Raw genomic sequence first — 26,494 nt, 5'->3', positions numbered from 1 at the left:
AAAAGAAGTTTTTCATATAAAAATTTCAATTTTTTTTAGGTTTTGGGTGGATTTTTCAATTTTTTGAGGGTGGTCATGAATTAATGTCCTTTTCGCTCTAGGACGCTTAGTTTAGGAGATATGGGCAAAAGAAGTTTTTCATATAAAGTCCTTTCAAATTAAAGTCCTTTTCGCTCTAGGACGCTTAGTTTAGGAGATATATGCAAAAGAAGTTTTTCATATAAAAGTTTCAATTTTTTTTAGATTTTGTGTGGATTTTTCAATTTTTTGGGGGTGGTCACGAATTAAAGTCCTTTTCGCTCTAGGACGCTTAGTTTAGGAGATATGGGCAACAGAAGTTTTTCATATAAAAATTTAAATTTTTTTAAGTTTTGGGTGGATTTTTCAATTTTTTGTGGGTGGTCACGAATTAAAGTCCTTTTCGCTCTAGGACGCATATTTAAGGAGATATGGGCAAAAGAAGTTTTTCATATAAAAATTTCAATTTTTTTAGGTTTTGGGTGGATTTTTCAATTTTTTGAGGGTGGTCATGAATTAAAGTCCTTTTCGCTCTAGGACGCTTAGTTTAGGAGATATGGGCAACAGAAGTTTTTCATATAAAAATTTAAATTTTTTAGGTTTTGGGTGGATTTTTCAATTTTTTGGGGGTGGTCACGAATTAAAGTCCTTTTCGCTCTAGGACGCATATTTAAGGAGATATGGACAAAAGAAGTTTTTCATATAAAAATTTCAATTTTTTTAGGTTTTGGGTGGATTTTTCAATTTTTTGAGGGTGGTCATGAATTAAAGTCCTTTTCGCTATAGGACGCTTAGTTTAGGAGATATGGGCAACAGAAGTTTTTCATATAAAAATTTAAATTTTTTAGGTTTTGGGTGGATTTTTCAATTTTTTGAGGGTGGAGATATGGACAAAAGAAGTTTTTCATATAAAAATTTAAATTTTTTTAGGTTTTGGGTGGATTTTTCAATTTTTTGGGGGTGGTCACGAATTAAAATCCTTTTCGCTCTAGGACGCTTAGTTTAGGAGATATGGGCAAAAGAAGTTTTTCATATAAAAATTGCAATTTTTTTAGGTTTTGGGTGGACTTTTCAATTTTTTGAGGGTGGTTATGAATTAAGGTCCTTTTCGCTCTAGGACGCGTAGTTTAGGAGATATGGGCAGCAGAAGTTTTTCATATAAAAATTTTAATTTATTTTAGGTTTTGGGTGGATTTTTAAATTTTTTGAGGGTGGTCACGAATTAAAGTCCTTTTCGCTCTAGGACGCATATTTAAGGAGATATGGGCAACAGAAGTTTTTCATATAAAAATTTAATTTTTTTTAGGTTTTGGGTGGATTTTTCAATTTTTTGGGGGTGGTCACGAATTAAAGTCCTTTTCGCTCTAGGACGCTTAGTTTAGGAGATATATGCAAAAGAAGTTTTTCATATAAAAATTTCAATTTTTTTTAGGTTTTGGGTGGATTTTTCAATTTTTTGAGGGTGGTCATGAATTAATGTCCTTTTCGCTCTAGGACGCTTAGTTTAGGAGATATGGGCAAAAGAAGTTTTTCATATAAAGTCCTTTCAAATTAAAGTCCTTTTCGCTCTAGGACGCTTAGTTTAGGAGATATATGCAAAAGAAGTTTTTCATATAAAAGTTTCAATTTTTTTTAGATTTTGTGTGGATTTTTCAATTTTTTGGGGGTGGTCACGAATTAAAGTCCTTTTCGCTCTAGGACGCTTAGTTTAGGAGATATGGGCAAAAGAAGTTTTTCATATAAAAATTTCAATTTTTTAGGTTTTGAGTGGATTTTTCAATTTTTTAGGGGTGGTCACGAATTAAAGTCCTTTTCGCTCTAGGACGAATATTTAAGGAGATATGGACAAAAGAAGTTTTTCATATAAAAATTTCAATTTTTTTAGGTTTTGGGTGGATTTTTCAATTTTTTGGGGGTGGTCACGAATTAAAGTCCTTTTCGCTCTGGGACGCATATTTAAGGAGATATGGGCAAAATAAGTTTTTCATATAAAAATTTCAATTTTTTTAGGTTTTGGGTGGATTTTTCAATTTTTTGAGGGTGGTCACGAATTAAAGTCCTTTTCGCTCTAGGACGCATATTTAAGGAGATATGGGCAAAAGAAGTTTTTCATATAAAATTTAAATTTTTTTAGGTTTTGGGTGGATTTTTCAATTTTTTGGGGGTGATCATGAATTAAAGTCCTTTTCGCTCTAGGACGCTTAGTTTAGGAGATATGGGCAAAAGAAATTTTTCATATAAAAATTTCAATTGTTTTAGGTTTTGGGTGGATTTTCCAATTTTTTGAGGGTGATCATGAATTAAAGTCCTTTTCGCTCTAGGACGCTTAGTTTAGGAGATATGGGCAAAAGAAGTTTTTCATATAAAAATTTCAATTTTTTTAGGTTTTGGGTGGATTTTTCAATTTTTTGAGGGTGGTCATGAATTAATGTCCTTTTCGCTCTAGGACGCTTAGTTTAGGAGATATGGGCAAAAGAAGGTTTTCATATAAAAATTTAAATTTTTTAGGTTTTGGGTGGATTTTTCAATTTTTTGAGGGTGGTCACGAATTAAAGTCCTTTTCGCTCTAGGACGCATATTTAAGGAGATATGGACAAAAGAAGTTTTTCATATAAAAATTTAAATTTTTTTAGGTTTTGGGTGGATTTTTCAATTTTTTGAGGGTGGTCACGAATTAAAGTCCTTTTCGCTCTAGGACGCTTAGTTTAGGAGATATGGGCAAAAGAAGGTTTTCATATAAAAATTTCAATTTTTTTAGGTTTTGGGTGGATTTTTCAATTTTTTGGGGGTGTTCACGAATTAAAGTCCTTTTCGCTCTAGGACGCTTAGTTTAGGAGATATGGGCAAAAGAAATTTTTCATATAAAAATTTAAATTTTTTTAGGTTTTGGGTGGATTTTTCAATTTTTTGGGGGTGGTCACGAATTAAAGTCCTTTTCGCTCTAGGACGCTTAGTTTAGGATATATGGGCAAAATAAGTTTTTCATATAAAAATTTCATTTTTTTTAGGTTTTGGGTGGATTTTTAAATTTTTTGAGGGTGGTCATGAATTAAAGTCCTTTTCGCTCTAGGACGCTTAGTTTAGGAGATATGGGCAACAGAAGTTTTTCATATAAAAATTTTAATTTATTTTAGGTTTTGGGTGGATTTTTAAATTTTTTGAGGGTGGTCACGAATTAAAGTCCTTTTCGCTCTAGGACGCATATTTAACGAGATATGGGCAAAAGAAGTTTTTCATATAAAAATTTCAATATTTTTAGGTTTTGGGTGGATTTGTCAATTTTTTGAGGGTGGTCATGAATTAAAGTCCTTTTCGCTCTAGGACGCTTAGTTTAGGAGATATGGGCAACAGAAGTTTTTCATATAAAAATTTTAATTTATTTTAGGTTTTGGGTGGATTTTTCAATTTTTTGAGGGTGGTCACGAATTAAAGTCCTTTTCGCTCTAGGACGCATAATTAAGGAGATATGGGCAAAAGAAGTTTTTCATATAAAAATTTCAATATTTTTAGGTTTTGGGTGGATTTGTCAATTTTTTGAGGGTGGTCACGAATTGAAGTCCTTTTCGCTCTAGGACGCATATTTAAGGAGATATGGACAAAAGAAGTTTTTCATATAAAAATTTCAATTTTTTTAGGTTTTGGGTGGATTTTTCAATTTTTTGGGGGTGGTCACGAATTAAAATCCTTTTCGCTCTAGGACGCTTAGTTTAGGATATATGGGCAAAATAAGTTTTTCATATAAAAATTTCATTTTTTTTAGGTTTTGGGTGGATTTTTAAATTTTTTGAGGGTGGTCATGAATTAAAGTCCTTTTCGCTCTAGGACGCTTAGTTTAGGAGATATGGGCAACAGAAGTTTTTCATATAAAAATTTTAATTTATTTTAGGTTTTGGGTGGATTTTGCAATTTTTTGAGGGTGGTCACGAATTAAAGTCCTTTTCGCTCTAGGACGCATATTTAAGGAGATATGGGCAAAAGAAGTTTTTCATATAAAAATTTCAATATTTTTAGGTTTTGGGTGGATTTGTCAATTTTTTGAGGGTGGTCATGAATTAAAGTGCTTTTCGCTCTAGGACGCTTAGTTTAGGAGATATGGGCAACAGAAGTTTTTCATATAAAAATTTTAATTTATTTTAGGTTTTGGGTGGATTTTTCAATTTTTTGAGGGTGGTCACGAATTAAAGTCCTTTTCGCTCTAGGACGCATATTTAAGGAGATATGGGCAAAAGAAGTTTTTCATATAAAAATTTCAATATTTTTAGGTTTTGGGTGGATTTGTCAATTTTTTGAGGGTGGTCACGAATTGAAGTCCTTTTCGCTCTAGGACGCATATTTAAGGAGATATGGACAAAAGAAGTTTTTCATATAAAAATTTCAATTTTTTTAGGTTTTGGGTGGATTTTTCAATTTTTTGGGGGTGGTCACGAATTAAAATCCTTTTCGCTCTAGGACGCTTAGTTTAGGAGATATGGGCAAAAGAAGTTTTTCATATAAAAATTGCAATTTTTTTTAGGTTTTGGGTGGACTTTTCAATTTTTTGAGGGTGGTTATGAATTAAGGTCCTTTTCGCTCTAGGACGCGTAGTTTAGGAGATATGGGCAGCAGAAGTTTTTCATATAAAAATTTTAATTTATTTTAGGTTTTGGGTGGATTTTTAAATTTTTTGAGGGTGGTCACGAATTAAAGTCCTTTTCGCTCTAGGACGCATATTTAAGGAGATATGGGCAACAGAAGTTTTTCATATAAAAATTTAATTTTTTTTAGGTTTTGGGTGGATTTTTCAATTTTTTGGGGGTGGTCACGAATTAAAGTCCTTTTCGCTCTAGGACGCTTAGTTTAGGAGATATATGCAAAAGAAGTTTTTCATATAAAAATTTCAATTTTTTTTAGGTTTTGGGTGGATTTTTCAATTTTTTGAGGGTGGTCATGAATTAATGTCCTTTTCGCTCTAGGACGCTTAGTTTAGGAGATATGGGCAAAAGAAGTTTTTCATATAAAGTCCTTTCAAATTAAAGTCCTTTTCGCTCTAGGACGCTTAGTTTAGGAGATATATGCAAAAGAAGTTTTTCATATAAAAGTTTCAATTTTTTTTAGATTTTGTGTGGATTTTTCAATTTTTTGGGGGTGGTCACGAATTAAAGTCCTTTTCGCTCTAGGACGCTTAGTTTAGGAGATATGGGCAACAGAAGTTTTTCATATAAAAATTTAAATTTTTTTAAGTTTTGGGTGGATTTTTCAATTTTTTGTGGGTGGTCACGAATTAAAGTCCTGTTCGCTCTAGGACGCATATTTAAGGAGATATGGGCAAAAGAAGTTTTTCATATAAAAATTTCAATTTTTTTAGGTTTTGGGTGGATTTTTCAATTTTTTGAGGATGGTCATGAATTAAAGTCCTTTTCGCTCTAGGACGCTTAGTTTAGGAGATATGGGCAACAGAAGTTTTTCATATAAAAATTTAAATTTTTTAGGTTTTGGGTGGATTTTTCAATTTTTTGGGGGTGGTCACGAATTAAAGTCCTTTTCGCTCTAGGACGCATATTTAAGGAGATATGGACAAAAGAAGTTTTTCATATAAAAATTTCAATTTTTTTAGGTTTTGGGTGGATTTTTCAATTTTTTGAGGGTGGTCATGAATTAAAGTCCTTTTCGCTATAGGACGCTTAGTTTAGGAGATATGGGCAACAGAAGTTTTTCATATAAAAATTTAAATTTTTTAGGTTTTGGGTGGATTTTTCAATTTTTTGAGGGTGGAGATATGGACAAAAGAAGTTTTTCATATAAAAATTTAAATTTTTTTAGGTTTTGGGTGGATTTTTCAATTTTTTGGGGGTGGTCACGAATTAAAATCCTTTTCGCTCTAGGACGCTTAGTTTAGGAGATATGGGCAAAAGAAGTTTTTCATATAAAAATTGCAATTTTTTTAGGTTTTGGGTGGACTTTTCAATTTTTTGAGGGTGGTTATGAATTAAGGTCCTTTTCGCTCTAGGACGCGTAGTTTAGGAGATATGGGCAGCAGAAGTTTTTCATATAAAAATTTTAATTTATTTTAGGTTTTGGGTGGATTTTTAAATTTTTTGAGGGTGGTCACGAATTAAAGTCCTTTTCGCTCTAGGACGCATATTTAAGGAGATATGGGCAACAGAAGTTTTTCATATAAAAATTTAATTTTTTTTAGGTTTTGGGTGGATTTTTCAATTTTTTGGGGGTGGTCACGAATTAAAGTCCTTTTCGCTCTAGGACGCTTAGTTTAGGAGATATATGCAAAAGAAGTTTTTCATATAAAAATTTCAATTTTTTTTAGGTTTTGGGTGGATTTTTCAATTTTTTGAGGGTGGTCATGAATTAATGTCCTTTTCGCTCTAGGACGCTTAGTTTAGGAGATATGGGCAAAAGAAGTTTTTCATATAAAGTCCTTTCAAATTAAAGTCCTTTTCGCTCTAGGACGCTTAGTTTAGGAGATATATGCAAAAGAAGTTTTTCATATAAAAGTTTCAATTTTTTTTAGATTTTGTGTGGATTTTTCAATTTTTTGGGGGTGGTCACGAATTAAAGTCCTTTTCGCTCTAGGACGCTTAGTTTAGGAGATATATGCAAAAGAAGTTGTTTAGGTGGGACAGTAGTGAAGCACAACTGGAGGAGGAATGAAATACTTCTCGGAGCCAAAACAAAGACCTGCGCTATTGTAGTTTTTGTTTCTCCAAACGAATTGAAATGTGTCCAAATTAGAAGAACGTGAAGAATTATGGAAGAATAAAACAATATTTTGTTAGGATTGCAAAGATGAGAGAGGATTTATTTCTAGTCTTGTTACCAGTGCGAAAGATGAACAACGATAGATCATACAATTCAATTTTTTATCGGAAGTTCTATCTTCAGCATGAGTATCGATGATTTCGTTAAAATACATTTCAACTATAATCGATAATTGACTTTAGATACTTGGAATAATTGGGAATTATTCGCTTAGTTTTCAGGAATTTAAAGTAAACTACTTTAAGATAAAATTATACTATTATGTAAAAATACTATTTATGCATTTTGGCATAAACAATGCCGCCCGCCTTGATGTAAGGATACGAAAGAAATCATAGTTCTCATGCTTTAGATACTTTACTTATGTAATGAGCAATTCAAAAAATAAAAATGTTAAGAAAAATGAAACCGTAAAGACAATGAATTCAAATTGAGAGCTTAAACGTATATGTACAAAAATTCATATAAGTTCACTTTTTGGTTCTTAAAACTATGATAATGTATAAATACAAATTTTGTTATTAAGTAGTTTACATAATTTCTTTGTTTCGGAGGTAGAGAGTTGTGAGTGCTATATTATACATGTAGGGATTAATCAGAACAGAGACCATATAAGGTCCATCCGAATATAGTATTTTGAGCGGTAGGAAGCCCACTGCGGTTTAGTATTCCCTCGCTGACTATATTAGAATATATATCTACTCCAAGAACAATATCGACTGGTGCCGATCGATAAAACTCAGGATCAGCTAAAACTAGATTATTAAAGTGTTTTAAAAAAGAATTGGATACGGAACGACGAGGAGTAGTACTGGAGACCCGATTATTGGTTTTGAGGATTGCCTGTAGTTGGATTTCAGGATTGTATGTGGATATTAAAGTGAGCGGACATATCGATTCGGTGTCGAGTGTCAAAATGGTCAAAGCCAATTTATCAACAATCCTCGTAGATATATAGCTGGATCTAGCACCAGAATCGAGAAGACATCTCACTTTATGTGTTTGTCCTTTGCAGACGATTTTTACCACAATCGTGGGTAGCAGTGTGATGGAGTTCTGTCGTAGAATGGCGGATAGAGAAGTTTTCTCAGTTGTGGTGTTTGATCGATTGGATAATGTGTTTCTCTCTTCGTTGTTTTGAGAAACGGATCGGTTGGACGATGATTTCGTATGCTTGGTAGAGTCTCTTTTCCGTGAAGTCGATTGTTGTTTTTGGAGCCTAGGGTTAGTGTGGATTAACGTGTGGTGCTTTTCGTGACAGATTTTACAACCTGTTCTGGTAAAGCAAGATCCTTCAGAGTGTGTATGTGCCAGACAATTTATACAGTACCCATAAGATTTAACAACGTGCTCCCGTTGGTTGACGTTCATGGATAGAAACCGACGGCATTTCCGTAAAGCATGTGGACACCTGCAAAGCCGGCAGAGGTATTGCTGTTTTCCGTTCGGTTTAGTTTTACGTTTGAGACGGTGAGAAGGCATTGTATACTGCAACAGACAAAGGCGTTGAAAAAAATGGATTCTATGAATAAAGTGCGGTTGACAAGAGTTCAGTTTGTGAATTAAGAGTTGTTAGGAGGCAATATGACCAATTTAGTTATAGGTCTGGTAATTATACCACGTTCAGTTCGGATGTCGGCAACCCGAACCCTATTATCACTTCCAGCAAATGTCTTCACTATACGACCAAGTCGCCACGCGTTTGGAGGCAGGTTTTCATCTCGTACAACAACAAGCATATCTTCTTGAAGGTTTTCGGATGGGGTTTTCCACTTTTGGCGTTTATGGAGCTCCTTTAAATATTCATTTTTCCATCGTATACAAAATTCTTGATGAATGGATTTCATTTTTTGCCATCTGTTTACTAGGGAGAGAGAAGTTTCTCGAATATTCGGATCTAAGGGGGCTAGGATAGGCGAACCAATGAGGAAATGACCTGGTGTCAGAGCATCGAAATCGTCAGGATTCTGCGACATCGGGGAGAGGGGACGAGAATTCAAACAGGATTCTATGCGCGATAAAAGAGTCAGAAACTCTTCAAAGGTATGCTTGGAATTTGCAGCAATTTTGCGGAAGTGTAGCTTGAAACTTTTGACCCCTGCTTCCCAGAGACCTCCCATGTGCGGCGCTCCTGGCGGGATAAAGTGCCATGAAATATTCTGGTGTGCATAATTGGAGAGAATAGCCTGTTTCGACGTTTGCAAAAATTCCCTGGCAATGATTTTTGATGCTCCGACGAATGTGGTGCCATTGTCGGAATGAAGATGTAGAGGACAACCACGACGAGAGACAAACCTGCTAAAGGCGGCTAAAAATGTTGAGGTGGAAAGGTCAGATGTCGCCTCCAAATGAATGGCCTTAGTTGAAAAGCACACAAAGACGCATACGTATCCTTTACTGATACGACATGCTCTACCACTATAACTCTTAATGTCGAACGGTCCCGCGAAATCTAAACCAGTGTGGGCAAAGGGACGAGTGATGTCTACTCTCTCTGGAGGCAAAGCGGACATTATCTGGGTCTGACAACGACGTTTATAAATTACACAAGTTTTACAATTATGTATAGTAGTCTTTATCAGGTTCTTAACCTTGGGGATCCAGAATTGCATCCTGAGTAATCTGAGCACTAATTGGTTCCCTCCATGTAAAGAAATATCATGAATAAAACGTACAAGTAGACGAGCATATTGACAATTGTAGGGAAGCAGTACCGGATGTCTCTCATTATAGCTTAACGATGGTGCTGAGGCGAGTCTTCCACAGAGTCGTAGAATACCCTCAGAATCGCAAAATGGATTCAGATTTAAAATTGGACTCGCCTTGGGAACTGGCATCTTGGAAAACAAGGCCTTATACTCATTTGGGTAATAAGCCCTTTGACTTACGGATATAAGCCGATTTTGGGTCATAATGATCTCCGAAGGTGATATGTCCGTTGAAATAATGTGATACCTGGATCGATACTTGGGATGTGTGCGGAAATAGAAACGATACATATACGAAATGACTCGTATAGCTTTGGGAAGTGAAGAGAAATGATCGAGGACATCTTCAAAGCTCTGGAAGTAATTAAAATTGACCCGTAAAGTCCTTTTCTCAATATCGAGACTCTCGCGGTCTCTATTGGCCCACTTCGGCCAATTGTATTCACTCTTTCGGAGCCAATCGGGACCCTGCCACCACAGCTGGTTGTCTATAATTTCCTGGGGGTATATGCCCCGGCTGGCTAGGTCGGCAGGATTGGACTCAGAACTGACATGTGACCAATGGGAAGGGTCAATGACCTCAACGATCTTGGAAACCCGGTTGGCAACGAAGGTAGTCCAAGAGCATGGGGCCTTAGCTAGCCAAGAAAGGACGATAGTAGAATCTGTCCAGCAAAATGTAGAATAATTAGTTATATTCAATTGAGGGATGATGGAATCAATCATTTCTGCCAACAATGTGGCACCGCAGAGTTCCAAGCGGGGAATAGATAGGGTCTTAATAGGTGCGACCCTGGTTTTGGACGCCACCAAATTCGTGGATATCAAATCGCCTGAGGATATGCGAACATATAGGACAGCAGCGTACGCTTTCTCCGAAGCGTCACAAAACCCATGGAACTGGACCTCATTTCCCGGGACATATCGAAACCACCGGGGAATCTTAATCGAATTAATAATCGGATAATTTAACTGGAATAGCTGCCATTGAGATAGAGTATGTGGAGATATCCGTTCGTCCCAATCAGTTTTATCCATCCAAATTTTCTGCATAATCATTTTGGCAATGACAATGCAAGGTGAAAGCCATCCCGCCGGATCGAACAACTTAGAAATTCGAGACAACACCTCCCGCTTAGAAAAGGTATTATCCTCGGAAAAGCCCTCCACATCAAAGAAAAAGGAATCGGACAGCGCATTCCAACGGATCCCTAAAGGTTTCGCGGTACTTCTATTGTCCAATTGAAGGAAATCACCGCAAAGCAAATCATCATGAGGTATATCGGCGAGGATATCCTTCGAATTAGCCGTCCACTTCTTCATGGAGAATCCAGCCGATTCCAACGCTTGCACTAGCTGTTGTCTGTATAGTTTGGCATCATCAATTGAATGAGCGCCCACCAGTGCATCATCGACATACATAGAATTCCGGAGGATGTCACTGGCCAAAGGATAAATATCTTGTACATCGTCCGCTAATTGCAAAAGAGTACGGATCGCTAAGTATGGGGCACAGTTCACCCCGAATGTGACGGTCTTCAACTCGTAATCTTGGATAGGACAATCAGGATGGAAGCGGAATATTATGCGCTGGAATGGAGTATGACGGGGGTCAACTAGAATTTGGCGATACATTTTAGTGATATCACCGTTAAAAACGAATCGAAAAAATCTCCATCGCAACATAAGAAGGGTTAAATCATTCTGTAGCGTCGGTCCAATGTGTAAGATATCGTTGAGACTTAACCCATTGGATGTTGGGAATGAAGCATTGAACACAACTCTCACCTTAGTGGTTGTGCTTTCCGGTTTTATCACCGCGTGGTGCGGCAAATAATAACAAGTTGAAGACCCCGCCGGATCCGTAGGGGATATCGCATTCATATGTCCCAGATTAATATATTCCCTAAGGACATTATCGTATTCTTCTTTGAGCTGAGGTGCTCGAAGGAGTCGCGCCTCGTTTCTGTAGAACCGGGCAGCCGCGTTGTTTCTTGAGAAGCCGATGCTACTTCTTCCAGAAGAATTGTCCTTAAACGGGAGTGAAACCACGTATCTTCCATTTGAAGTACGCCTTGTCGTTCGACGGTATAAGTCCTCGCAAAATTGGTCGGATGGAGATAGGAACCTTCTTCTCGGGAGTTCCTCTACCTCCCAAAAACGTGTAAGCTCATCCGATAAAGATATTTCGCTAAAATGAGCGAATACGGAGGAAGACGTTTTGGAGGATTCGACAGCCACAGGACCCGTAAGGATCCATCCAAATACTGTCTCCTGAGCCATCAGGGAGCCACAAACCTTATTCCGAACCCCTGTCAACATAATTGACGGAAAAATATCTCCTCCCAACAAAATATCGATTTTAGAGCTCTGAAAGAAATTAGGGTCTGCTAATGGAATGTTCGGAAGACTACTGTTAAAATCAGCCTCGATTGTACTAGAAGGTAGCGATCCGGACAAATATGGCACAACCAACGCCGATGTCGGTATTTCTATCTCGTCATCAGTGGTAGAACCTAAGACGAACGTGCACTGCTTCTGTATAGAAGCCGAGATCGTGTTATTGAGACCTGTCACTCGTGCACAGACCCGTTTGAATGGTAGTCTCATTGAGTTGAATAACTTCTCGGATATAAAGGTGCCCTGAGAACCAGAGTCTACCAAAGCTCGGGCACCGTATGAAAGCCCATTATAGCATACTCGTACCAGGGCAGTCCCCAGCAAAACATTACTTGAGCCTGTGGCAAAGCAAGTTTGGATATTGTTTTCGGGATAATTGGTGGACTGTAAAGACGATGATGATGACGGATGAAGAAAACGATCAGAAGATACATTGGAGGTAATAGGCTGGGTAACTGATGACTGAGTAGTAGTCTCTGTAGATGTAGAAGGAGAGTTCACTACATCTTTGTGTAGCAGTGTGTTGTGTTTCTTGCCGCACTTGTAGCAGGAAAACTTACTGGTGCAATTTTTCAAAGAGTGAACTTTGGAAAAGCAATTCAAACATAAACCACCTTTCTTAACCGCAGATAGCCTCTGGGTTTGTGGCATTTGGAGAAATTTGGGGCATTTGCGAATGACGTGAGCCTCTTTAGGGCAAAAAGGACATTTTGGCTCCACGACATTTTGCTGAAACGTGCGAACAGTGCCCGAATTCGGCCTAACGTTCGAGCTCAAAGACGCTCTATTATTCGGTCTAGATGAATGACTAGATGAATCCCCGGATCTCCTCAATTCGGATACGGATTCAAGAGTACGATGACGATTTGTCAAAAAAATGTCCAGACCAGACCATTTCGGTATAGACGTCTTATCAAGCAGCGTCTGCTCCCATAAAGTAAGCGTAGAATTCGGTAGGCAATTGGAACATACAAAAACAAATATGGGGTCCCAACTTGCCACATCGATCTCGTATAGTTTGAGCAGCGCGATACACGAATTAATGTCCCTTTGTAACACCTTGAGTGAATTGGCCGATTCGGTAGATATAGCCGAAAGTCCGAATAGCTTCTTAAGTTGTAAATTGACGAGCACTCTCCTGTTCTCGTAGCGCGAATAGAGGCTGGACCAGGCAATAGAAAAACTCTCACTTGTAAGTGGCACTTTGGATACAATATCATTGGCCTCACCCCTAGTTCGTTGGTTCAAATGGAAAAGTTTTTCCACCAAACTGAGCCTAGGATTCTTTATACAGGTGGCCTCAAAGATGTCACGGAATGTAGGCCAGGAAGAATAGTCCCCGGAAAATGTTGGAATTTCACACGGAGGCAACTTTAAGCCAAAACTAGAATCCGGATTTGTTTGGGCACCCGGTATTACCGTCAGCTCCTGTATCAGTTCACGAATCTTAGTGCTACACCTGCAGTAGGTCACATAAGCACTGGTGTACTTATGTCTGACTGTAATAAGCTCCTGGTTCTCCTCTTTCGTTTCGGTAGCGGCATCTTCGTCCACGTCCTGATCCGACGCTTCGATATCTACCAAACATTGCTCGTAGGAGAACTTGAGTCTCTCCCATATCGAAACCAGCTCCTCCTTATGCACCTCTAACGCATGGACGGAGTTCATGGGAAACTCTTTGTCATTCAAGTTAGCCTCGAAGACCACGAGTGTGTCCGCTATACGAATAAACCTCGCAAGGGACATGGCCGATAACAAGGACGATTGGAATTTGTCGATAATCAGGAATCCGGTATGGGTAAACCCAGAGAAACTGCCTGACCACGATACAAAATGTCACGAAACTATAAACCGAATGATCCGAAATTAAACGTCAGGCACCCGTGACACTTCGTTCCACGGAAGTACAGATCGGCTAAGAATGGGCCCCTTATCGCAAGCTTACTCACAGATCGGAATAACAAAGCGAAACAAAGATAGCGTAATGAATTCAATTGTTAAGGTATTCCAGCATTTATCCATACAAGAAAAATCATATCATAAGCGCTTAGTATAAACGAAATAATAACCAAGCCAATAGCCTTCTATATTTATTATAATCCCAACTATTATAAATATCCAAACAAATAATAAATAGATCTCGATCCACAGATACAACCTATTGCGGACATCCACTTTGGAAAAAGTTCGTTGGGAAACTGTCTGATAATTAAAGGGAAACAAGATACTAGATTGTTCGAGTCATTGACCTTCAAAATTAAGGGAACGAAATGGAATGGTCCACTTTGATGAGTAGATTCCATAAAATAGCAATACGATTCTCCATAAAAAGTGTAAAATAATAATCAAAACAAACTCAGACTACGAGAACAAAATAATCCATGAGACAATCCAGTCTGTTTTGATGTGTGCATTCCGCAAAATAGAAAAAGAATCCTCATAAAAAGAGGAAAGTAAGAATCAAAACAAAACCCACTCTATGGGAATTTTCATGTGTGGATCTTACAAAATAATAATAGCAATCCCCAAAAAAGAGGAAAATAATTACCAAAACAAAACTCAGGATACGGGAACAAAATAATCGATGGCTCACAATGCAGTTTGTTTTGATTTGTGGGTTCCACAAAATAGTAATGAGAACTACTTATAAAAAAGAAAAACCATAATCAAAACAAAACGCAGTTTACAGAATGAAATGCCCTTATGTGTGTATTCCACCAAATAGTCATAAAAATATTCATAAGAAGAGGACAATAATAATGGAAACAAGACCCAACAGAATCTCCTTATGTGTAGTGTAAATATGAGAATTGGGAAAAAGTCAACAAATTATGAAAATGGAAGATGAGTAGTAAACTACGAGAATCTGAATGAAGAAGAACAAAGTTCTCGTTCTAAAGCGCTCTAGCCTTAAGAGAAATGGATCAAGAATCTTAAGACGACATAAGAGCAGCATTAGCATAAGAAAATCTCCATCGACTCTGGAGAGTAATGAAGCGGTATATGTGAGTTACTTAAAGAAATATTAACAGGGATATTCTCTGTAAACGGTATAAGGGGTCTGCTAAGATGGGGGGTCATACATACATATATCAAGAGCGCTGTAAAAGACAAAATGTGGGCAAACATACATAAGTCTTCATACAGCTATTGTTACAAGTTCTGGCACCAAATTTGCTATTGTGGAATTAATGTTACGAGAAATTTATTATATTAATGGACTATGTTATATCAACAGCGCTGTAAAAGACAAATTGTGGGCAAACATACATAAGTCTTCATACAGCTATTGTTACAAGTTCTGGCACCAAATTTGCTATTGTGGAATTAATGTTAGGATAAATTTATTATATTAATGGACGATGTTAGGATTCGGTCCACAAATAAATTTCATACAGTACAGTAATGCAAAATATCCAACTCATATAAAAATCCATCCGAGCACTCTAATAGCGTTTTTGCAAGCAGTGTTTTTTGAGGACTCACCAAATTATCTCATTGATATATTCCCGTTCCAAAAATATTGCCGATTTATACTCTTAGATCATATGCACCTTGTGTCAATACTTCATGTTCGATATGCAGTTACAGGGCCCCTGTCCGATAAAATCCGCAATTCTCAAAAATACTCCTTACAATTTTTCCAATTACTTCAGAAATATTAACAATATACTACGAACTTTTCCAAATTTACAATCTATCGAAATTTACAACGCACGTGGTACACTTATTCGCACTCCACTCATATATGAACTGCCGAACAAAGAAAATATGTAAACTGACCTGTTAGAATTTGAAGATGAGTGATGGAGAGTGAGCACTGGTAGAAATCTCTCAGAGTATTTCCTAGGCGATGATGTCTCCAAAAGTACACACACTTATCCGGCTCGTGTAGGACCAAATGTTTAGGTGGGACAGTAGTGAAGCACAACTGGAGGAGGAATGAAATACTTCTCGGAGCCAAAACAAAGACCTGCGCTATTGTAGTTTTTGTTTCTCCAAACGAATTGAAATGTGTCCAAATTAGAAGAACGTGAAGAATTATGGAAGAATAAAACAATATTTTGTTAGGATTGCAAAGATGAGAGAGGATTTATTTCTAGTCTTGTTACCAGTGCGAAAGATGAACAACGATAGATCATACAATTCAATTTTTTATCGGAAGTTCTATCTTCAGCATGAGTATCGATGATTTCGTTAAAATACATTTCAACTATAATCGATAATTGACTTTAGATACTTGGAATAATTGGGAATTATTCGCTTAGTTTTCAGGAATTTAAAGTAAACTACTTTAAGATAAAATTATACTATTATGTAAAAATACTATTTATGCATTTTGGCATAAACAGAAGTTTTTCATATAAAAATTTCAATTTTTTTAAGTTTTGGGTGGATTTTTCAATTTTTTGGGGGTGGTCACGAATTAAAGTCCTTTTCGCTCTAGGACGCATATTTAAGGAGATACGGGCCAAAGAAGTTTTTCATATAAAAATTTCAATTTTTTTAGGTTTTGGGTGGATTTTTCAATTTTTTGAGGGTGGTCATGAATTAAAGTCCTTTTCGCTCTAGGACGCTTAGTTTAGGAGATATGGGCAAAAGAAGTTTTTCATATAAAAATTTCAATTTTTTTTAGGTTTTGGGTGGATTTTTCAATATTTTGGGGGTGGTCACGAATTACAGTTCTTTTCGCTCTAGGACGCCTAGTTTAGGTGATATGGGCAAAACAAGTTTTTCATATAAAAATTAAAATTTTTTTAGGTTTTGGGTGGATTTTTCAATTTTTTGAGGGTGGTCATGAATTAAAGTCCTTTTCGCTCTAGGACGCTTAGTTTAGGAGATATGGGCAACAGAAGTTTTTCATATAAAAATTTTAATTTATTTTAGGTTTTGGGTGGATTTTTCAATTTTTTGAGGGTGGTCACGAATTAAAGTCATTTTCGCTCTAGGACGCATATTTAAGGAGATATGGGCAAAAGAAGTTTTTCATATAAAAATTTCAATATTTTTAGGTTTTGGGTGGATTTGTCAATTTTTTGGGGGTGGTGACGTATTAAAGTCCTTTTCGCTCTAGGACGCTTAGTTTAGGAGATATGGGCAAAAGAAGTTTTTCATATAAAAATTTCAATTTTTTTAGGTTTTGGGTGGATTTTTCAATTTTTTGAGGGTGGTCACGAATTAAAGTCCTTTTCGCTCTAGGACGCTTAGTTTAGGAGATATGGGCAAAAGAAGTTTTTCATATAAAAATTTCAATTTTTTTAGGTTTTGGGTGGATTTTTCAATTTTTTGGGGGTTGTCACGAATTAAAGTCCTTTTCGCTCTAGGACGCTTAGTTTAGGAGATATGGGCAAAAGAAGTTTTTCATATAAAAATTTTTATTTTTTTAGGTTTTGGGTGGATTCTTCAATTTTTTGAGGGTGGTCACGAATTAAAGTCCTTTTCGCTCTAGGACGCTTAGTTTAGGAGATATGGGCAAAATAAGTTTTTCATATAAAAATTTTTATTTTTTTAGGTTTTGGGTGGATTCTTCAATTTTTTGAGGGTGGTCACGAATTAAAGTCCTTTTCGCTCTAGGACGCTTAGTTTAGGAGATATGGGCAACAGAAGTTTTTCATATAAAAATTTCAATTTTTTAGTTTTTGGGTGGATTTTTCAATTTCTTGGGGGTGGTCACGAATTAAAGCCCTTTTCGCTCTAGGACGCTTAGTTTAGGAGATATATGCAAAAGAAGTTTTTCATATAAAAATTTTCAATTTTTTTTAGGTTTTGGGTGGATTTTTCAATTTTTTGAGGGTTGTCACGAATTAAAGTCCTTTTCGCTCTAGGACGCTTAGTTTAGGAGATATGGGCAAAATAAGTTTTTCATATAAAAATTTTTATTTTTTTAGGTTTTGGGTGGATTCTTCAATTTTTTGAGGGTGGTCACGAATTAAAGTCCTTTTCGCTCTAGGACGCATATTTAAGGAGATATGGACAAAAGAAGTTTTTCATATAAAAATTTCAATTTTTTTAGGTTTAGGGTGGATTTTTCAATTTTTTTGGGGGTGGTCACGAATTAAAGTCCTTTTCGCTCTAGGACGCATATTTAAGGAGATATGGGCAAAAGAAGTTTTTCATATACAAATTTCAATTTTTTTAGGTTTTGGGTGGATTTTTCAATTTTTTGAGGGTGGTCACGAATTAAAGTCCTTTTCGCTCTAGGACGCTTAGTTTAGGAGATATGGGCAAAAGAAGTTTTTCATATACAAATTTCAATTTTTTTAGGTTTTGGGTGGATTTTTCAATTTTTTGGGGGTGGTCACGAATTAAAGTCCTTTTCGCTCTAGGACGCTTAGTTTAGGAGATATGGGCAAAAGAAGTTTTTCATATAAAAATTTTTATTTTTTTAGGTTTTGGGTGGATTCTTCAATTTTTTGAGGGTGGTCACGAATTAAAGTCCTTTTCGCTCTAGGACGCATATTTAAGGAGATATGGGCAAAAGAAGTTTTTCATATAAAAATTTCAATTTTTTTTTAGGTTTTGGGTGGATTTTTCAATATTTTGGGGGTGGTCACGAATTAAAGTTCTTTTCGCTCTAGGACGCCTAGTTTAGGAGATATGGGCAAAACAAGTTTTTCATATAAAAATTTAAATTTTTTTAGGTTTTGGGTGGATTTTTCAATTTTTTGAGGGTGGTCATGAATTAAAGTCCTTTTCGCTCTAGGACGCTTAGTTTAGGAGATATGGGCAACAGAAGTTTTTCATATAAAAATTTTAATTTATTTTAGGTTTTGGGTGGATTTTTCAATTTTTTGAGGGTGGTCACGAATTAAAGTCATTTTCGCTCTAGGACGCATATTTAAGGAGATATGGGCAAAAGAAGTTTTTCATATAAAAATTTCAATATTTTTAGGTTTTGGGTGGATTTGTCAATTTTTTGAGGGTGGTCATGAATTAAAGTCCTTTTCGCTCTAGGACGCTTAGTTTAGGAGATATGGGCAACAGAAGTTTTTCATATAAAAATTTCAATTTTTTAGGTTTTGGGTGGATTTTTCAATTTTTTAGGGGTGGTCACGAATTAAAGTCCTGTTCGCTCTAGGACGCATATTTAAGGAGATATGGACAAAAGAAGTTTTTCATATAAAAATTTCTACTTTTTTAGGTTTTGGGTGGATTTTTCAATTTTTTGGGGGTGGTCACGAATTAAAGTCCTTTTCGCTCTAGGACGCATATTTAAGGAGATATGGGCAAAATAAGTTTTTCATATAAAAATTTCAATTTTTTTAGGTTTTGGGTGGATTTTTCAATTTTTTGAGGGTGGTCACGAATTGAAGTCCTTTTCGCTCTAGGACGCATATTTAAGGAGATATGGGCAAAAGAAGTTTTTCATATAAAATTTAAATTCTTTTAGGTTTTGGGTGGATTTTTCAATTTTTTGGGGGTGGTCACGAATTAAAGTCCTTTTCGCTCTAGGACGCATATTTAAGGAGATATGGACAAAAGAAGTTTTTCATATAAAAATTTCAATTTTTTTAGGTTTAGGGTGGATTTTTCAATTTTTTGGGGGTGGTCACGAATTAAAGTCCTTTTCGCTCTAGGACGCATATTTAAGGAGATATGGGCAAAAGAAGTTTTTCATATACAAATTTCAATTTTTTTAGGTTTTGGGTGGATTTTTCAATTTTTTGAGGGTGGTCACGAATTAAAGTCCTTTTCGCTCTAGGACGCTTAGTTTAGGAGATATGGGCAAAAGAAGTTTTTCATATACAAATTTCAATTTTTTTAGGTTTTGGGTGGATTTTTCAATTTTTTGGGGGTGGTCACGAATTAAAGTCCTTTTCGCTCTAGGACGCTTAGTTTAGGAGATATGGGCAAAAGAAGTTTTTCATATAAAAATTTATTTTTTTTTAGGTTTTGGGTGGATTTTTCAATTTTTTGGGGGTGGTCACGAATTAAAGTCCTTTTCGCTCTAGGACGCTTAGTTTAGGAGATATGGGCAAAAGAAGTTTTTCATATAAAAATTTAAATTTTTAAGGTTTTGGGTGGATTTTTAAATTTTTTGGGGGTGGTCACGAATTAAAGTCCTTTTCGCTCTAGGACGCATATTTAAGGAGATATGGACAAAAGAAGTTTTTCATATAAAAATTTCAATTTTTTTAGGTTTTGGGTGGATTTTTCAATTTTTTGAGGGTGGTCACGAATTAAAGTCCTTTTCGCTCTAGGACGCTTAGTTTAGGAGATATGGGCAACAGAAGTTTTTCATATAAAAAATTAATTTTTTAGTTTTTGGGTGGATTTTTCAATTTCTTGGGGGTGGTCACGAATTAAAGTCCTTTTCGCTCTAGGACGCTTAGTTTAGGAGATATATGCAAAAGAAGTTTTTCATATAAAAATTTCAATTTTTTTTAGGTTTTGGGTGGATTTTTCAATTTTTTGGGGGTGGTCACGAATTAAAGTCCTTTTCGCTCTAGGACGCATATTTAATGAGATATGGCCAAAAGAAGTTTTTCATATAAAAATTTCAATTTTTTAGGTTTTGGGTGGATTTTTCAATTTTTTGAGGATGGTCATGAATTAACGTCCTTTTCGCTCTAGGACGCATATTTAAGGAGATATGGGCAAAAGAAGTTTTTCATATAAAAATTTCAATTTTTTTAGGTTTTGGGTGGATTTGTCAATTTTTTGAGGGTGGTCATGAATTAAAGGCCTTTTCGCTCTAGGACGCTTAGTTTAGGAGATATGGGCAACAGAAGTTTTTCATATAAAAATTTCAATTTTTTTAGGTTTTGGGTGGATTTTTCAATTTTTTGGGGGTGGTCACGAATTAAAGTTCTTTTCGCTCTAGGACGCCTAGTTTAGGAGATATGGGCAAAAGAAGTTTTTCATATAAAAATTTAAATTTTTTTAGGTTTTGGGTGAATTTTTCAATTTTTTGAGGGTGGTTATGAATTAAAGTCCTTTTCGCTCTAGGACGCGTAGTTTATGAGATATGGGCAACAGAAGTTTTTCATATAAAAATTTTAATTTATTTTAGGTTTTGGGTGGATTTTTCAATTTTTTGAGGGTGGTCACGAATTAAAGTCCTTTTCGCTCTAGGACGCATATTTAAGGAGCTATGGGCAACGGAAGTTTTTCATATAAAAATTTAATTTTTTTTTAGGTTTTGGGTGGATTTTTCAATTTTTTGGGGGTGGTCACGAATTAAAGTCCTTTTCGCTCTAGGACGCTTAGTTTAGGAGATATATGCAAAAGAAGTTTTTCATATAAAAATTTCAATTTTTTTTAGGTTTTGGGTGGATTTTTCAATTTTTTGAGGGTGGTCATGAATTAAAGTCCTTTTCGCTCTAGGACGCTTAGTTTAGGAGATATGGGCAAAAGAAGTTTTTCATATAAAAATTTCAATTTTTTTTAGGTTTTGGGTGAATTTTTCAATTTTTTGAGGGTGGTCATGAATTAATGTCCTTTTCGCTCTAGGACGCTTAGTTTAGGAGATATGGGCAAAAGAAGTTTTTCATATAAAGTCCTTTCAAATTAAAGTCCTTTTCGCTCTAGGACGCTTAGTTTAGGAGATATATGCAAAAGAAGTTTTTCATATAAAAGTTTCAATTTTTTTTAGATTTTGTGTGGATTTTTCAATTTTTTGGGGGTGGTCACGAATTAAAGTCCTTTTCGCTCTAGGACGCTTAGTTTAGGAGATATGGGCAACAGAAGTTTTTCATATAAAAATTTAAATTTTTTTAAGTTTTGGGTGGATTTTTCAATTTTTTGGGGGTGGTCACGAATTAAAGTCCTTTTCGCTCTAGGACGCATATTTAAGGAGATATGGGCCAAAGAAGTTTTTCATATAAAAATTTCAATTTTTTTAGGTTTTGGGTGGATTTTTCAATTTTTTGAGGGTGGTCATGAATTAAAGTCCTTTTCGCTCTAGGACGCTTAGTTTAGGAGATATGGGCAACAGAAGTTTTTCATATAAAAATTTAAATTTTTTAGGTTTTGGGTGTATTTTTAAATTTTTGGGGGTGGTCACGAATTAAAGTCCTTTTCGCTCTAGGACGCATATTTAAGGAGATATGGGCAAAAGAAGTTTTTCATATAAAAATTTAATTTTTTTAGGTTTTGGGTGGATTTTTCAATTTTTTGGGGGTGGTCACGAATTAAACTCCTTTTCGCTCTAGGACGCGTAGTTTAGGAGATATGGGCAAAAGAAGTTTTTCATATAAAAATTTCAATTTTTTTAGGTTTTGGGTGGATTTTTCAATTTTTTGAGGGTGGTCATGAATTAAAGTCCTTTTCGCTCTAGGACGCTTAGTTTAGGAGATATGGGCAAAAGAAGTTTTTCATATAAAAATTTCAATTTTTTTAGGTTTTGGGTGGATTTTTCAATTTTTTGAGGGTGGTCATGAATTAAAGTCCTTTTTGCTCTAGGACGCTTAGTTTAGGAGATATGGGCAACAGAAGTTTTTCATATAAAAATTTCAATTTTTTTAGGTTTTGGGTGGATTTTTCAATTTTTTGGGGGTGGTCACGAATTAAAGTCCTTTTCGCTCTAGGACGCATATTTAAGGAGATATGGACAAAAGAAGTTTTTCATATAAAAATTTCAATTTTTTAGGTTTTGGGTGGATTTTTCAATTTTTTGGGGGTGGTGACGTATTAAAGTCCTTTTCGCTCTAGGACGCTTAGTTTAGGAGATATGGGCAAAAGAAGTTTGTCATATAAAAATTTCAATTTTTTTAGGTTTTGGGTGGATTTTTCAATTTTTTGAGGGTGGTCATGAATTAAAGTCCTTTTCGCTCTAGGACGCTTAGTTTAGGAGATATGGGCAAAAGAAGTTTTTCATATAAAAATTTTTATTTTTTAGGTTTTGGGTGGATTCTTCAATTTTTTGAGGGTGGTCACGAATTAAAGTCCTTTTCGCTCTAGGACGCATATTTAAGGAGATATGGACAAAAGAAGTTTTTCATATAAAAATTTCAATTTTTTTAGGTTTTGGGTGGATTTTTAAATTTTTTGGGGGTGGTCACGAATTAAAGTCCTTTTCGCTCTAGGACGCATATTTAAGGAGATATGGGCAAAAGAAGTTTTTCATATACAAATTTCAATTTTTTTAGGTTTTGGGTGGATTTTTCAATTTTTTGGTGGTGATCACGAATTAAAGTCCTTTTCGCTCTAGGACGCTTAGTTTAGGAGATATGGGCAAAAGAAGTTTTTCATATAAAAATTTAAATTTTTTTAGGTTTTGGGTGGATTTTTCAATTTTTTGGGGGTGGTCACGAATTAAAGTCCTTTTCGCTCTAGGACGCTTAGTTTAGGAGATATGGGCAACAGAAGTTTTTCATATAAAAATTTAAATTTTTAAGGTTTTGGGTGGATTTTTAAATTTTTTGGGGGTGGTCACGAATTAAAGTCCTTTTCGCTCTAGGACGCTTAGTTTAGGAGATATATGCAAAAGAAGTTTTTCATATAAAAATTTCAATTTTTTTAGGTTTTGGGTGGATTTTTCAATTTTTTGTGGTGGTCAAGAATTAAAGTCCTTTTCGCTCTAGGACGCTTAGTTTAGGAGATATGGGCAAAAGAAGTTTTTCATATAAAAATTTCAATTTTTTAGGTTTTGGGTGGATTTTTCAATTTTTTGGGGGTGGTCACGAATTAAAGTCCTTTTCGCTCTAGGACGCATATTTAAGGAGATATGGGCAAAAGAAGTTTTTCATATAAAAATTTCAATTTTTTTTAGGTTTTGGGTGGATTTTTAAATTTTTTGGGGGTGGTCACGAATTAAAGTCCTTTTCGCTCTAGGACGCATATTTAAGGATATATGGGCAAAAGAAGTTTTTCATATAAAAATTTCATTTTTTTTAGGTTTTGGGTGGATTTTTCAATTTTTTGAGGGTGGTCACGAATTAAAGTCCTTTTCGCTCTAGGATGCATATTTAAGGAGATATGGGCAAAAGAAGTTTTTCATATAAAAATTTCAATTTTTTTAGGTTTTGGGTGGATTTTTAAATTTTTTGGGGGTGGTCACGAATTAAAGTCCTTTTCGCTCTAGGACGCATATTTAAGGAGATATGGGCAAAAGAAGTTTTTCATATAAAAATTTCAATTTTTTTAGGTTTTGGGTGGATTTTTAAATTTTTTGGGGGTGGTCACGAATTAAAGTCCTTTTCGCTCTAGGACGCTTAGTTTAGGAGATATGGGCAAAAGAAGTTTTTCATATAAAAATTTCAATTTTTTTAGGTTTTGGGTGGATTTTTAAATTTTTTGGGGGTGGTCACGAATTAAAGTCCTTTTCGCTCTAGGACGCTTAGTTTAGGAGATATGGGCAAAAGAAGTTTTTCAGATAAAAATTTAAATTTTTTTAGGTTTTGGGTGGATTTTTCAATTTTTTGGGGGTGGTCACGAATTAAAGTCCTTTTCGCTCTAGGACGCATATTTAAGGAGATATGGGCAAAAGAAGTTTTTCATATAAAAATTTAAATTTTTTAGGTTTTGGGTGGATTTTTCAATTTTTTGGGGGTGTTCACGAATTAAAGTCCTTTTCGCTCTAGGACGCTTAGTTTAGGAGATATGGGCAAAAGAAGTTTTTCATATAAAAATTTCAATTTTTTAGGTTTTGGGTGGATTTTTCAATTTTTTGGGGGTGGTCACGAATTAAAGTCCTTTTCGCTCTAGGACGCTTAGTTTAGGAGATATGGGCAAAAGAAGTTTATCATATAAACATTTCAATTTTTTTAGGTTTTGGGTGGATTTTTCAATTTTTTGGGGGTGGTCACGAATTAAAGTCCTTTTCGCTCTAGGACGCTTAGTTTAGGAGATATGGGCAAAAGAAGGTTTTCATATAAAAATTTAAATTTTTTAGGTTTTGGGTGGATTTTTCAATTTTTTGAGGGTGGTCACGAATTAAAGTCCTTTTCGCTCTAGGACGCATATTTAAGGAGATATGGACAAAAGAAGGTTTTCATATAAAAATTTAAATTTTTTAGGTTTTGGGTGGATTTTTCAATTTTTTGAGGGTGGTCATGAATTAAAGTCCTTTTCGCTCTAGGACGCTTAGTTTAGGAGATATGGGCAACAGAAGTTTTTCATATAAAAATTTTAATTTATTTTAGGTTTTGGGTGGATTTTTCAATTTTTTGAGGGTGGTCACGAATTAAAGTCCTTTTCGCTCTAGGACGCATATTTAAGGAGATATGGGCAAAAGAAGTTTTTCATATAAAAATTTCAATATTTTTAGGTTTTGGGTGGATTTGTCAATTTTTTGAGGGTGGTCATGAATTAAAGTCCTTTTCGCTCTAGGACGCTTAGTTTAGGAGATATGGGCAACAGAAGTTTTTCATATAAAAATTTAAATTTTTTTAGGTTTTGGGTGGATTTTTCAATTTTTTGGGGGTGGTCACGAATTAAAGTCCCTTTCGCTCTAGGACGCATATTTAAGGAGATATGGACAAAAGAAGTTTTTCATATAAAAATTTCAATTTTTTAGGTTTTGGGTGGATTTTTCAATTTTTTGGGGGTGGTGACGTATTAAAGTCCTTTTCGCTCTAGGACGCTTAGTTTAGGAGATATGGGCAAAAGAAGTTTTTCATATAAAAATTTCAATTTTTTTAGGTTTTGGGTGGATTTTTCAATTTTTTGAGGGTGGTCACGAATTAAAGTCCTTTTCGCTCTAGGACGCTTAGTTTAGGAGATATGGGCAAAAGAAGTTTTTCATATAAAAATTTTAATTTTTTTAGGTTTTGGGTGGATTTTTCAATTTTTTGGGGGTGGTCACGAATTAAAGTCCTTTTCGCTCTAGGACGCGTAGTTTAGGAGATATGGGCAAAAGAAGTTTTTCATATAAAAATTTTTATTTTTTTAGGTTTTGGGTGGATTCTTCAATTTTTTGAGGGTGGTCACGAATTAAAGTCCTTTTCGCTCTAGGACGCATATTTAAGGAGATATGGACAAAAGAAGTTTTTCATATAAAAATTTCAATTTTTTTTGGTTTTGGGTGGATTTTTAAATTTTTTGGGGGTGGTCACGAATTAAAGTCCTTTTCGCTCTAGGACGCATATTTAAGGAGATATGGGCAAAAGAAGTTTTTCATATACAAATTTCAATTTTTTTAGGTTTTGGGTGGATTTTTCAATTTTTTGGTGGTGATCACGAATTAAAGTCCTTTTCGCTCTAGGACGCTTAGTTTAGGAGATATGGGCAAAAGAAGTTTTTCATATAAAAATTTAAATTTTTTTAGGTTTTGGGTGGATTTTTCAATTTTTTGGGGGTGGTCACGAATTAAAGTCCTTTTCGCTCTAGGACGCTTAGTTTAGGAGATATGGGCAACAGAAGTTTTTCATATAAAAATTTAAATTTTTAAGGTTTTGGGTGGATTTTTAAATTTTTTGGGGGTGGTCACGAATTAAAGTCCTTTTCGCTCTAGGACGCTTAGTTTAGGAGATATATGCAAAAGAAGTTTTTCATATAAAAATTTCAATTTTTTTAGGTTTTGGGTGGATTTTTCAATTTTTTGTGGTGGTCAAGAATTAAAGTCCTTTTCGCTCTAGGACGCTTAGTTTAGGAGATATGGGCAAAAGAAGTTTTTCATATAAAAATTTCAATTTTTTTAGGTTTTGGGTGGATTTTTCAATTTTTTGGGGGTG

The 26,494-nt window shown here is 35.2% G+C and overlaps 2 protein-coding genes across 2 annotated transcripts; both read right to left on the bottom strand.

Annotated features, from left to right (window-relative positions):
* Window positions 1-6,779: 6,779 nt before the first annotated feature.
* On the bottom strand, window positions 6,780-16,217 carry LOC142236556 (uncharacterized). Its single transcript, XM_075307785.1, has 2 exons — window positions 15,663-16,217; window positions 6,780-8,259 (listed from the first exon to the last, which is right to left on the bottom strand). Exon 2 carries the CDS (start codon window positions 8,251-8,253, stop codon window positions 7,363-7,365), a length of 891 nt encoding a protein of 296 aa, XP_075163900.1. The 5' UTR covers window positions 8,254-8,259; window positions 15,663-16,217; the 3' UTR covers window positions 6,780-7,362.
* On the bottom strand, window positions 8,334-13,547 carry LOC142235722 (uncharacterized). Its single transcript, XM_075306982.1, has one exon. It carries the CDS (start codon window positions 13,545-13,547, stop codon window positions 8,334-8,336), a length of 5,214 nt encoding a protein of 1,737 aa, XP_075163097.1.
* Window positions 16,218-26,494: the final 10,277 nt, after the last annotated feature.

Source organism: Haematobia irritans, chromosome 4 (genome assembly GCF_050003625.1).
Source record: "Haematobia irritans isolate KBUSLIRL chromosome 4, ASM5000362v1, whole genome shotgun sequence".
NCBI classification, from domain to species: domain Eukaryota; kingdom Metazoa; phylum Arthropoda; class Insecta; order Diptera; family Muscidae; genus Haematobia; species Haematobia irritans.
This window is presented reverse-complemented; position numbering and strand designations above follow the sequence as displayed.